The 16308-nt window shown below is 52.1% G+C and overlaps 1 protein-coding gene across 2 annotated transcripts in view; it reads right to left on the bottom strand.

Moving 5' to 3' along the window:
* The window catches only part of FAM219A (family with sequence similarity 219 member A), a 106088-nt gene extending 91147 nt beyond the window's left edge, over positions 1-14941 (bottom strand). The window contains exon 1 of one of the 2 annotated variants that reach the window (XM_066602313.1): positions 14812-14941. In XM_066602313.1, coding sequence (XP_066458410.1) covers positions 14812-14838 — 27 coding nt within the window. In that variant the 5' untranslated portion in view covers positions 14839-14941. Of the gene's footprint in view, positions 1-14778 lie in introns of both variants that reach the window. The other variant, XM_066602312.1, reaches the window with a different exon arrangement.
* Between the last annotated feature and the right edge of the window lie 1367 nt (positions 14942-16308).

Below are 16308 nucleotides of genomic sequence, written 5' to 3'. Positions count from 1 at the left end.
GCTACAGCAGCACCCGGACCACCATACTGACCCTCATAACTACACTACTATAACCCCCATCACTACACCGCTGACCCCTATATTACAGCAGCACCCGGACCACCATACTGACCCTCATAACTACACTACTATAACCCCCATCACTACACCGCTGACCCCTATATTACAGCAGCACCCGGACCACCATACTGACCCTCATAACTACACTACTATAACCCCCATCACTACACCGCTGACCCCTATATTACAGCAGCACCCGGACCACCATACTGACCCTCATAACTACACTACTATAACCCCCATCACTACACCGCTGACCCCTATATTACAGCAGCACCCGGACCACCATACTGACCCTCATAACTACACTACTATAACCCCCATCACTACACCGCTGACCCCTATATTACAGCAGCACCCGGGACCACCATACTGACCCTCATAACTACACTACTATAACCCCCATCACTACACCGCTGACCCCTATATTACAGCAGCACCCGGGACCACCATACTGACCCTCATAACTACACTACTATAACCCCCATCACTACACCGCCTGACCCCTATATTACAGCAGCACCCGGACCACCATACTGACCCTCATAACTACACTACTATAACCCCCATCACTACACCGCTGACCCCTATATTACAGCAGCACCCGGACCACCATACTGACCCTCATAACTACACTACTATAACCCCCATCACTACACCGCTGACCCCTATATTACAGCAGCACCCGGGACCACCATACTGACCCTCATAACTACACTACTATAACCCCCATCACTACACCGCTGACCCCTATATTACAGCAGCACCCGGGGACCACCATACTGACCCTCATAACTACACTACTATAACCCCCATCACTACACCGCTGACCCCTATATTACAGCAGCACCCGGGACCACCATACTGACCCTCATAACTACACTACTATAACCCCCATCACTACACCGCTGACCCCTATATTACAGCAGCACCCGGACCACCATACTGACCCTCATAACTACACTACTATAACCCCCATCACTACACCGCTGACCCCTATATTACAGCAGCACCCGGACCACCATACTGACCCTCATAACTACACTACTATAACCCCCATCACTACACCGCTGACCCCTATATTACAGCAGCACCCGGACCACCATACTGACCCTCATAACTACACTACTATAACCCCCATCACTACACCGCTGACCCCTATATTACAGCAGCACCCGGACCACCATACTGACCCTCATAACTACACTACTATAACCCCCATCACTACACCGCTGACCCCTATATTACAGCAGCACCCGGACCACCATACTGACCCTCATAACTACACTACTATAACCCCCATCACTACACCGCTGACCCCTATATTACAGCAGCACCCGGACCACCATACTGACCCTCATAACTACACTACTATAACCCCCATCACTACACCGCTGACCCCTATATTACAGCAGCACCCGGACCACCATACTGACCCTCATAACTACACTACTATAACCCCCATCACTACACCGCTGACCCCTATATTACAGCAGCACCCGGACCACCATACTGACCCTCATAACTACACTACTATAACCCCCATCACTACACCGCTGACCCCTATATTACAGCAGCACCCGGACCACCATACTGACCCTCATAACTACACTACTATAACCCCCATCACTACACCGCCTGACCCCTATATTACAGCAGCACCCGACCACCATACTGACCCTCATAACTACACTACTATAACCCCCATCACTACACCGCTGACCCCTATATTACAGCAGCACCCGGACCACCATACTGACCCTCATAACTACACTACTATAACCCCCATCACTACACCGCTGACCCCTATATTACAGCAGCACCCGGACCACCATACTGACCCTCATAACTACACTACTATAACCCCCATCACTACACCGCTGACCCCTATATTACAGCAGCACCCGGACCACCATACTGACCCTCATAACTACACTACTATAACCCCCATCACTACACCGCTGACCCCTATATTACAGCAGCACCCGGGACCACCATACTGACCCTCATAACTACACTACTATAACCCCCATCACTACACCGCTGACCCCTATATTACAGCAGCACCCGGACCACCATACTGACCCTCATAACTACACTACTATAACCCCCATCACTACACCGCTGACCCCTATATTACAGCAGCACCCGGGACCACCATACTGACCCTCATAACTACACTACTATAACCCCCATCACTACACCGCTGACCCCTATATTACAGCAGCACCCGGACCACCATACTGACCCTCATAACTACACTACTATAACCCCCATCACTACACCGCCGACCCCTATATTACAGCAGCACCCGGGACCACCATACTGACCCTCATAACTACACTACTATAACCCCCATCACTACACCGCTGACCCCTATATTACAGCAGCACCCGGACCACCATACTGACCCTCATAACTACACTACTATAACCCCCATCACTACACCGCTGACCCCTATATTACAGCAGCACCCGGACCACCATACTGACCCTCTAACTACACTACTATAACCCCCATCACTACACCGCTGACCCCTATATTACAGCAGCACCCGGACCACCATACTGACCCTCATAACTACACTACTATAACCCCCATCACTACACCGCTGACCCCTATATTACAGCAGCACCCGGACCACCATACTGACCCTCATAACTACACTACTATAACCCCATCACTACACCGCTGACCCCTATATTACAGCAGCACCCGGACCACCATACTGACCCTCATAACTACACTACTATAACCCCCATCACTACACCGCTGACCCCTATATTACAGCAGCACCCGGACCACCATACTGACCCTCATAACTACACTACTATAACCCCCATCACTACACCGCTGACCCCTATATTACAGCAGCACCCGGACCACCATACTGACCCTCATAACTACACTACTATAACCCCCATCACTACACCGCTGACCCCTATATTACAGCAGCACCCGGGACCACCATACTGACCCTCATAACTACACTACTATAACCCCCATCACTACACCGCTGACCCCTATATTACAGCAGCACCCGGACCACCATACTGACCCTCATAACTACACTACTATAACCCCCATCACTACACCGCTGACCCCTATATTACAGCAGCACCCGGACCACCATACTGACCCTCATAACTACACTACTATAACCCCCATCACTACACCGCTGACCCCTATATTACAGCAGCACCCGGACCACCATACTGACCCTCATAACTACACTACTATAACCCCCATCACTACACCGCTGACCCCTATATTACAGCAGCACCCGGACCACCATACTGACCCTCATAACTACACTACTATAACCCCCATCACTACACCGCTGACCCCTATATTACAGCAGCACCCGGACCACCATACTGACCCTCATAACTACACTACTATAACCCCCATCACTACACCGCTGACCCCTATATTACAGCAGCACCCGGACCACCATACTGACCCTCATAACTACACTACTATAACCCCCATCACTACACCGCTGACCCCTATATTACAGCAGCACCCGGACCACCATACTGACCCTCATAACTACACTACTATAACCCCCATCACTACACCGCTGACCCCTATATTACAGCAGCACCCGGACCACCATACTGACCCTCATAACTACACTACTATAACCCCCATCACTACACCGCTGACCCCGATATTACAGCAGCACCCGGACCACCATACTGACCCTCATAACTACACTACTATAACCCCCATCACTACACCGCTGACCCCTATATTACAGCAGCACCCGGACCACCATACTGACCCTCATAACTACACTACTATAACCCCCATCACTACACCGCTGACCCCTATATTACAGCAGCACCCGGACCACCATACTGACCCTCATAACTACACTACTATAACCCCCATCACTACACCGCTGACCCCTATATTACAGCAGCACCCGGACCACCATACTGACCCTCATAACTACACTACTATAACCCCCATCACTACACCGCCGACCCCTATATTACAGCAGCACCCGGACCACCATACTGACCCTCATAACTACACTACTATAACCCCCATCACTACACCGCTGACCCCTATATTACAGCAGCACCCGGACCACCATACTGACCCTCATAACTACACTACTATAACCCCCATCACTACACCGCTGACCCCTATATTACAGCAGCACCCGGGACCACCATACTGACCCTCATAACTACACTACTATAACCCCCATCACTACACCGCTGACCCCTATATTACAGCAGCACCCGGACCACCATACTGACCCTCATAACTACACTACTATAACCCCCATCACTACACCGCTGACCCCTATATTACAGCAGCACCCGGGACCACCATACTGACCCTCATAACTACACTACTATAACCCCCATCACTACACCGCTGACCCCTATATTACAGCAGCACCCGGACCACCATACTGACCCTCATAACTACACTACTATAACCCCCATCACTACACCGCTGACCCCTATATTACAGCAGCACCCGGACCACCATACTGACCCTCATAACTACACTACTATAACCCCCATCACTACACCGCTGACCCCTATATTACAGCAGCACCCGGACCACCATACTGACCCTCATAACTACACTACTATAACCCCATCACTACACCGCTGACCCCTATATTACAGCAGCACCCGGGACCACCATACTGACCCTCATAACTACACTACTATAACCCCCATCACTACACCGCTGACCCCTATATTACAGCAGCACCCGGGACCACCATACTGACCCTCATAACTACACTACTATAACCCCCATCACTACACCGCTGACCCCTATATTACAGCAGCACCCGGACCACCATACTGACCCTCATAACTACACTACTATAACCCCCATCACTACACCGCTGACCCCTATATTACAGCAGCACCCGGACCACCATACTGACCCTCATAACTACACTACTATAACCCCCATCACTACACCGCTGACCCCTATATTACAGCAGCACCCGGACCACCATACTGACCCTCATAACTACACTACTATAACCCCCATCACTACACCGCTGACCCCTATATTACAGCAGCACCCGGACCACCATACTGACCCTCATAACTACACTACTATAACCCCCATCACTACACCGCCGACCCCTATATTACAGCAGCACCCGGGACCACCATACTGACCCTCATAACTACACTACTATAACCCCCATCACTACACCGCTGACCCCTATATTACAGCAGCACCCGGACCACCATACTGACCCTCATAACTACACTACTATAACCCCCATCACTACACCGCTGACCCCTATATTACAGCAGCACCCGGACCACCATACTGACCCTCATAACTACACTACTATAACCCCATCACTACACCGCTGACCCCTATATTACAGCAGCACCCGGACCACCATACTGACCCTCATAACTACACTACTATAACCCCCATCACTACACCGCCGACCCCTATATTACAGCAGCACCCGGGGACCACCATACTGACCCTCATAACTACACTACTATAACCCCCATCACTACACCGCTGACCCCTATATTACAGCAGCACCCGGACCACCATACTGACCCTCATAACTACACTACTATAACCCCCATCACTACACCGCTGACCCCTATATTACAGCAGCACCCGGACCACCATACTGACCCTCATAACTACACCGCCGACCCCTATATTACAGCAGCACCCGGACCACCATACTGACCCTCATAACTACACTACTATAACCCCCATCACTACACCGCTGACCCCTATATTACAGCAGCACCCGGGACCACCATACTGACCCTCATAACTACACTACTATAACCCCATCACTACACCGCTGACCCCTATATTACAGCAGCACCCGGGACCACCATACTGACCCTCATAACTACACTACTATAACCCCCATCACTACACCGCTGACCCCTATATTACAGCAGCACCCGGACCACCATACTGACCCTCATAACTACACTACTATAACCCCCATCACTACACCGCTGACCCCTATATTACAGCAGCACCCGGGACCACCATACTGACCCTCATAACTACACTACTATAACCCCCATCACTACACCGCTGACCCCTATATTACAGCAGCACCCGGGACCACCATACTGACCCTCATAACTACACTACTATAACCCCATCACTACACCGCTGACCCCTATATTACAGCAGCACCCGGACCACCATACTGACCCTCATAACTACACTACTATAACCCCCATCACTACACCGCTGACCCCTATATTACAGCAGCACCCGGGACCACCATACTGACCCTCATAACTACACTACTATAACCCCATCACTACACCGCTGACCCCTATATTACAGCAGCACCCGGACCACCATACTGACCCTCATAACTACACTACTATAACCCCATCACTACACCGCTGACCCCTATATTACAGCAGCACCCGGACCACCATACTGACCCTCATAACTACACTACTATAACCCCCATCACTACACCGCTGACCCCTATATTACAGCAGCACCCGGGACCACCATACTGACCCTCATAACTACACTACTATAACCCCCATCACTACACCGCTGACCCCTATATTACAGCAGCACCCGGACCACCATACTGACCCTCATAACTACACTACTATAACCCCATCACTACACCGCTGACCACTATATTACAGCAGCACCCGGGACCACCATACTGACCCTCATAACTACACTACTATAACCCCATCACTACACCGCTGACCCCTATATTACAGCAGCACCCGGACCACCATACTGACCCTCATAACTACACTACTATAACCCCCATCACTACACCGCTGACCCCTATATTACAGCAGCACCCGGACCACCATACTGACCCTCATAACTACACTACTATAACCCCCATCACTACACCGCTGACCCCTATATTACAGCAGCACCCGGGACCACCATACTGACCCTCATAACTACACTACTATACCCCCATCACTACACCGCCGACCCCTATATTACAGCAGCACCCGGGACCACCATACTGACCCTCATAACTACACTACTATAACCCCATCACTACACCGCTGACCCCTATATTACAGCAGCACCCGGGACCACCATACTGACCCTCATAACTACACTACTATAACCCCCATCACTACACCGCTGACCCCTATATTACAGCAGCACCCGGGGACCACCATACTGACCCTCATAACTACACTACTATAACCCCCATCACTACACCGCCGACCCCTATATTACAGCAGCACCCGGACCACCATACTGACCCTCATTACTACACTACTATAACCCCCATCACTACACCGCTGACCCCTATACTACAGCAGCACCCGGACCACCATACTGACCCTCATAACTACACTACTATTACCCCCATCACTACACCGCTGACTCCTATATTACAGCAGCACCCGGACCACCATACTGACCCTCATAACTACACTACTATAACCCCCATCACTACACCGCTGACCCCTATATTACAGCAGCACCCGGACCACCATACTGACCCTCATAACTACACTACTATAACCCCATCACTACACCGCTGACCCCTATATTACAGCAGCACCCGGGACCACCATACTGACCCTCATTACTACACTACTATAGCCCCATCACTACACCGCTGACCCCTATATTACAGCAGCACCCGGGGACCACCATACTGACCCTCATTACTACACTACTATAACCCCCATCACTACACCGCTGACCCCTATATTACAGCAGCACCCGGACCACCATACTGACCCTCATAACTACACTACTATAACCCCATCACTACACCGCTGACCCCTATATTACAGCAGCACCCGGACCACCATACTGACCCTCATAACTACACTACTATAACCCCCATCACTACACCGCTGACCCCTATATTACAGCAGCACCCGGACCACCATACTGACCCTCATAACTACACTACTATAACCCCATCACTACACCGCTGACCCCTATATTACAGCAGCACCCGGACCACCATACTAACCCTCATAACTACACTACTATAACCCCCATCACTACACCGCCGACCCCTATATTACAGCAGCACCCGGACCACCATACTGACCCTCATAACTACACTACTATAACCCCCATCACTACACCGCTGACCCCTATATTACAGCAGCACCCGGACCACCATACTGACCCTCATAACTACACTACTATAACCCCCATCACTACACCGCCGACCCCTATATTACAGCAGCACCCGGACCACCATACTGACCCTCATAACTACACTACTATAACCCCCATCACTACACCGCTGACCCCTATATTACAGCAGCACCCGGACCACCATACTGACCCTCATAACTACACTACTATAACCCCCATCACTACACCGCTGACCCCTATATTACAGCAGCACCCGGGGACCACCATACTGACCCTCATAACTACACTACTATAACCCCCATCACTACACCGCTGACCCCTATATTACAGCAGCACCTGGACCACCATACTGACCCTCATTACTACACTACTATAACCCCATCACTACACCGCTGACCCCTATATTACAGCAGCACCCGGACCACCATACTGACCATCATAACTACACTACTATAACCCCCATCACTACACCGCTGACCCCTATATTACAGCAGCACCCGGACCACCACCCTGACCCTCATAACTACACTACTATAACCCCCATCACTACACCGCTGACCCCTATATTACAGCAGCACCCGGACCACCATACTGACCCTCATTACTACACTACTATAACCCCATCACTACACCGCTGACCCCTATATTACAGCAGCACCCGGGGACCACCATACTGACCCTCATTACTACACTACTATAACCCCCATCACTACACCGCCGACCCCTATATTACAGCAGCACCCGGACCACCATACTGACCCTCATAACTACACTACTATAACCCCCATCACTACACCGCTGACCCCTATATTACAGCAGCACCCGGGACCACCATACTGACCCTCATAACTACACTACTATAACCCCCATCACTACACCGCCGACCCCTATATTACAGCAGCACCCGGACCACCATACTGACCCTCATAACTACACTACTATAACCCCCATCACTACACCGCTGACCCCTATATTACAGCAGCACCCGGACCACCATACTGACCCTCATAACTACACTACTATACCCCCATCACTACAACCCCGACCCCTATATTACAGCAGCACCCGGACCACCATACTGACCCTCATAACTACACTACTATAACCCCCATCACTACACCGCTGACCCCTATATTACAGCAGCACCCGGGGACCACCATACTGACCCTCATAACTACACTACTATAACCCCCATCACTACACCGCCGACCCCTATATTACAGCAGCACCCGGACCACCATACTGACCCTCATAACTACACTACTATAACCCCCATCACTACACCGCTGACCCCTATATTACAGCAGCACCCGGACCACCATACTGACCCTCATAACTACACTACTATAACCCCATCACTACACCGCTGACCCCTATATTACAGCAGCACCCGGACCACCATACTGACCCTCATAACTACACTACTATAAACCCCATCACTACACCGCTGACCCCTATATTACAGCAGCACCCGGACCACCATACTGACCCTCATAACTACACTACTATAACCCCATCACTACGCTGCTGACCCCTATATTACAGCAGCACCCGGACCACCATACTGACCCTCATAACTACACTTCTATAACCCCATCACTACACCGCTGACCCCTATATTACAGCAGCACCCGGACCACCATACTGACCCTCATAACTACACTACTATAACCCCCATCACTACACCGCCGACCCCTATATTACAGCAGCACCCGGGGACCACCATACTGACCCTCATAACTACACTACTATAACCCCCATCACTACACCGCTGACCCCTATATTACAGCAGCACCCGGACCACCATACTGACCCTCATAACTACACTACTATAACCCCATCACTACACCGCCGACCCCTATATTACAGCAGCACCCGGACCACCATACTGACCCTCATAACTACACTACTATAACCCCATCACTACACCGCTGACCCCTATATTACAGCAGCACCCGGGGACCACCATACTGACCCTCATAACTACACTACTATAACCCCCATCACTACACCGCTGACCCCTATATTACAGCAGCACCCGGACCACCATACTGACCCTCATAACTACACTACTATAACCCCCATCACTACACCGCTGACCCCTATATTACAGCAGCACCCGGGGACCACCATACTGACCCTCATAACTACACTACTATAACCTCCATCACTACACCGCTGACCCCTATATTACAGCAGCACCCGGACCACCATACTGACCCTCATAACTACACTACTATAACCCCCATCACTACACCGCCGACCCCTATATTACAGCAGCACCCGGACCACCATACTGACCCTCATAACTACACTACTATACCCCCATCACTACACCGCTGACCCCTATATTACAGCAGCACCCGGGACCACCATACTGACCCTCATAACTACACTACTATAACCCCCATCACTACACCGCTGACCCCTATATTACAGCAGCACCCGGGACCACCATACTGACCCTCATAACTACACTACTATAACCCCATCACTACACCGCTGACCCCTATATTACAGCAGCACCCGGACCACCATACTGACCCTCATAACTACACTACTATAACCCCCATCACTACACCGCTGACCCCTATATTACAGCAGCACCCGGACCACCATACTGACCCTCATAACTACACTACTATAACCCCCATCACTACACCGCTGACCCCTATATTACAGCAGCACCCGGGGACCACCATACTGACCTCATAACTACACTACTATACCCCCATCACTACACCGCTGACCCCTATATTACAGCAGCACCCGGACCACCATACTGACCCTCATAACTACACTACTATAACCCCATCACTATACCGCTGACCCTTATATTACAGCAGCACCCGGGGACCACCATACTGACCCTCATAACTACACTACTATAACCCCCATCACTACACCGCTGACCCCTATATTACAGCAGCACCCGGGGACCACCATACTGACCCTCATTACTACACTACTATAACCCCATCACTACACCGCCGACCCCAATATTACAGCAGCACCCGGACCACCATACTGACCCTCATAACTACACTACTATAACCCCCATCACTACACCGCTGACCCCTATATTACAGCAGCACCCGGACCACCATACTGACCCCCATAACTACACTACTATAACCCCCATCACTACACCGCCGACCCCTATATTACAGCAGCACCCGGACCACCATACTGACCCTCATAACTACACTACTATAACCCCCATCACTACACCGCCGACCCCTATATTACAGCAGCACCCGGACCACCATACTGACCCTCATAACTACACTACTATAACCCCCATCACTACACCGCTGACCCCTATATTACAGCAGCACCCGGGGACCACCATACTGACCCTCATAACTACACTACTATAACCCCCATCACTACACCGCTGACCCCTATATTACAGCAGCACCCGGACCACCATACTGACCCTCATAACTACACTACTATAACCCCCATCACTACACCGCCGACCCCTATATTACAGCAGCACCCGGACCACCATACTGACCCTCATAACTACACTACTATAACCCCCATCACTACACCGCTGACCCCTATATTACAGCAGCACCCGGGGACCACCATACTGACCCTCATAACTACACTACTATAACCCCATCACTACACCGCCGACCCCTATATTACAGCAGCATCCGGACCACCATACTGACCCTCATAACTACACTACTATAACCCCCATCACTACACCGCTGACCCCTATATTACAGCAGCACCCGGACCACCATACTGGCCCTCATAACTACACCACTATAACCCCCATCACTACACCGCCGACCCCTATATTACAGCAGCACCCGGGGACCACCATACTGACCCTCATAACTACACTACTATAACCCCCATCACTACACCGCTGACCCCTATATTACATCAGCACCCGGACCACCATACTGACCCTCATAACTACACTACTATAACCCCCATCACTACACCGCCGACCCCTATATTACAGCAGCACCCGGACCACCATACTGACCCTCATTACTACACTACTATAACCCCCATCACTACACCGCTGACCCCTATATTACAGCAGCACCCGGGGACCACCATACTGACCCTCATAACTACACTACTATAACCCCCATCACTACACCGCCGACCCCTATATTACAGCAGCACCCGGGGACCACCATACTGACCCTCATAACTACACTACTATAACCCCATCACTACACCGCTGACCCTTATATTACAGCAGCACCCGGACCACCATACTGACCCTCATAACTACACTACTATAACCCCATCACTACACCGCTGACCCTTATATTACAGCAGCACCCGGACCACCATACTGACCCTCATAACTACACCGCCGACCCCTATATTACAGCAGCACCCGGACCACCATACTGACCCTCATAACTACACTACTATAACCCCCCATCACTACACCGCTGACCCCTATATTACAGCAGCACCCGGACCACCATACTGACCCTCATAACTACACTACTATAACCCCATCACTACACCGCTGACCCCTATATTACAGCAGCACCCGGACCACCATACTGACCCTCATAACTACACTACTATAACCCCATCACTACACCGCTGACCCCTATATTACAGCAGCACCCGGACCACCATACTGACCCTCATAACTACACTACTATAACCCCTATGACTACACCTCTTCTACTACACCCCCCGACCACCTGCCCCCTTCTACTACACACACCCCCGTCCTCCTACACCAGCTAGCAAACCTCCGCTCTCTTGCCCCCTTCTACTAGACCCCCCGTCCTCCCTCCCCCTATTCTCCTGCCCCCTGCTCCTACACCCCCCTATTCTCCTGCCCCCTACTACCACACCCCCCATCCGCCTGTCATTCCACACCCCCACCCTCCTGCCCCCTGCTACTACACCCCACCACCCTCCTGCCCCCTGCTCCTACACCCCCCTATTCTCCTGCCCCCTACTACCACACCCCCCATCCGCCTGTCATTCCACACCCCCACCCTCCTGCCCCCTGCTACTACATCCCCCCTCCTCCTGCCACTACACCCGTCACCCGTCCCCCTACCACTACACCACCATCCTCCTGCCCCCTGCCACTACCCCAACATCCTGCTGCTACACTTCCCGCATCCTCCTGTCCCCCTACCACTACACCCCCCTCCTCCTGCCACTATACCCTGTCCCCCTAACACTACACCACCATCCTTTTGCTACTACCCCCCCATCCTCCGGCCCCTCCACCCCCCTCCTCTTGCCACTACACCCCCATCCTCCTGCCACTACACCGTTTCCTCGTCCTCCTACCACTACACCCTGTTTCCCCGTCCCTCTACCACTACACCACCGCCCCATCCCCCTACCATTACACCCTGTTCCCCTGTCACTACCCCTCCATCCTCCTGCCACTCCCCCCATCCCCCTGCCACTACACCCCGTTCTTCTAGCACTACACCCCCCCATCCTCCTGCTACTACCCCCCCGCCCATCCACCTGCCACTACACCCCCCCTTCAAACTACCACTACACCGCCCTTCCCCCCACACCGGTCCCCTGCCACTACACCCCGTTCTCCTGTCCCCCTACCACTACCCCCCAATCCTCCTGCCCCCTGCCACTACCCCCCATCCTCCTACCACTATGCCACTCCCTCCCGTGTCCCCCTGCAACTACACCTCATTCCCCAGTCTCCCTACCAATACACCCCCCATCCTCCTGCCCCCTGCGACTACACCTCCCTCCTCTTGCCACTACACCCCCATCCCCCTACCACTACCCCCTAATCCTCCTATCCCCCCATCCTCCACTTGCCACTACACCCTGTCCCCCTACGACTACCCCCCAATCCTCCTACCCCCCCCCCCCATCCTCCTGCCACTACACCTCCCTCCCCTTGCCACTACACCCTGTCCCCCTACAACTACACCCTGTCCCCCTACCACTACACCCCCATCCCCCTACGACTACCCCCCAATCCTCCTACCCCCCCCCCATCCTCCTGCCACTACACCTCCCTCCCCTTGCCACTACACCCTGTCCCCCTACAACTACAGCCCCGTCCCCCTACCACTACCCCCCCTATCCTTCTGCTACTACCCCCCTCCATTCTCCTACCACTATGCCCCTTCCCCCTGCGTCCCCCTGCAACTACACCTTGTTCCCCAGTCTCCCTACCAATACACCCCCCATCCCCCTGCTATTACCCCCCATCCTCCTGCCCCTACACCTCCCTCCTCCTGCCACTACACCCCCATCCCCCTATCACTACCCCCAAATCCTCCTGCCCCCTACCACTACACCCCCCATCCTTCTGCCACTACACCCCGCCGTCCCCCGACCACTACACCCCCTCCTCCTGATACTACCCCCCCCCCCCCTCTCCTGATACTACACCCCCCATCCTTCTCCTAATACTACTCCCCCCCCCCCTCCTCCTGATACTACCCCCCCCCTCCTCCTGATACTACCCCCCCCCTTCTCCTGATACTACACCCCCCATCCTCCTCTCTACCTCCCCATCTTTCTGCCACTAGCGCCCGTCCTTCTGCCACCGCCCCCCCATCCTCCTGTCCACGGGGGGAGGATGATGATGGTGACTCTCACCAGCGGCTGCATCTCGGAGTGCACGGTCGGCACCTGGAAGCGGTCTATCTCCTCCATCATGGTGCCGGGGCGGAGGGCCGGGCTCTGCGGCTGGTGCTGAGGCTGAGGACGGGGCGGAGGACGGCGGGGAGGAGGCGGAGCGCACGGCGGCCCCGTCTATCTCATCCCCTCACACTGACTCAACAGCTCTGCTTCCGGCTCCGGAGCCCTGCCACATTATTCAATAGCTGGGCGGGTCCCTCATTAATATGCAAGACAGAGTGGGCCTACTGGTGCAGGCCCGGACACGCCTACCAGATAGGGAGGGCGCGAGGGCCGTCTAATGAATATGCAGTAGATGGGAGGAGCCTACAGTGACAGCTGCGCTCCTCCTCCTAAATATGAATTAGCGGGTGTGGCGAGGGCGGGGCTAGACTGACAGTCCAGAACATGTTTATGACGTCACGGGCCGCTGTTGTCATGGCGTTAGTGTGATGCGCCAACGCAGAGAAGAAGCGGCAGCCGTTCTGTGTACCGTGAGCGGGCGGCAGAGCGCCTCCTCCATCAGCGTTAACGGGCGCAGGGCGAAGGAGGACCCTGTGACCGGAGGGGCGTGGCCTCATCAGCTGTGAATACGGGGCAGGGACACGTGACCACATACAGACCCCACCCAGGAGCCGAGCGGCCCGTAAACAATGCCGAGCACGACCTGTATGTACACGGTGAAGAACCCGTATACAGCACAGAGGATAACCCGTATATAACAAAGAAGATAACCGGTATATAACACAGAGGATAATGTATATAACACAGAGGATAACCCATATATAACATAGAGGATAACCCATATACAACACAGAGGATAACCCATATACAACACAGAGGATAACCAGTAAATAACACAGAAGATAAGCCATATACAACACAGAGGATAGCCCGTATATAACAAAGAAGATAACCGGTATATAACACAGAGGATAACCCATATACAACACAGAGAATAGCCCGTATACAGCACAGAGGATAACCCGTATATAACAAAGAAGATAACCGGTATATAACACAGAGGATAACCCGTATATAACACAGAGGATAACCCATATACAACACAGAGGATAACCCATATACAACACAGAGGATAACCCATATACAACACAGAGGATAACCAGTAAATAACACAGAAGATAAGCCATATACAACACAGAGGATAGCCCGTATATAACAAAGAAGATAACCGGTATATAACACAGAGGATAACCTATATATAACACAGAGAATAGCTCGTATATATCACAGAGGATAATGTATATAATACAGAGGATAACCCGTATATAACACAGAGAATAGCCTGTATATAACACAGAGGATAACCGGTATATAACACAGAGGATAACCTATATATAACACAGAGAATAGCCCATATATATCACAGAGGATAATGTATATAATACAGAGGATAACCCGTATATAACACAGAGAATAGCCTGTATATAACACAGAGGATAACCGGTATATAACACAGAGGATAACCCATATATAACACAGAGAATA

The sequence above is a fragment of the Eleutherodactylus coqui genome, chromosome 5 (assembly GCF_035609145.1).
Source record: "Eleutherodactylus coqui strain aEleCoq1 chromosome 5, aEleCoq1.hap1, whole genome shotgun sequence".
Lineage (NCBI taxonomy): Eukaryota > Metazoa > Chordata > Amphibia > Anura > Eleutherodactylidae > Eleutherodactylus > Eleutherodactylus coqui.
The sequence above is the reverse complement of the archived record's forward strand: the minus strand, read 5'-3'. Positions and strand labels throughout refer to the sequence as shown.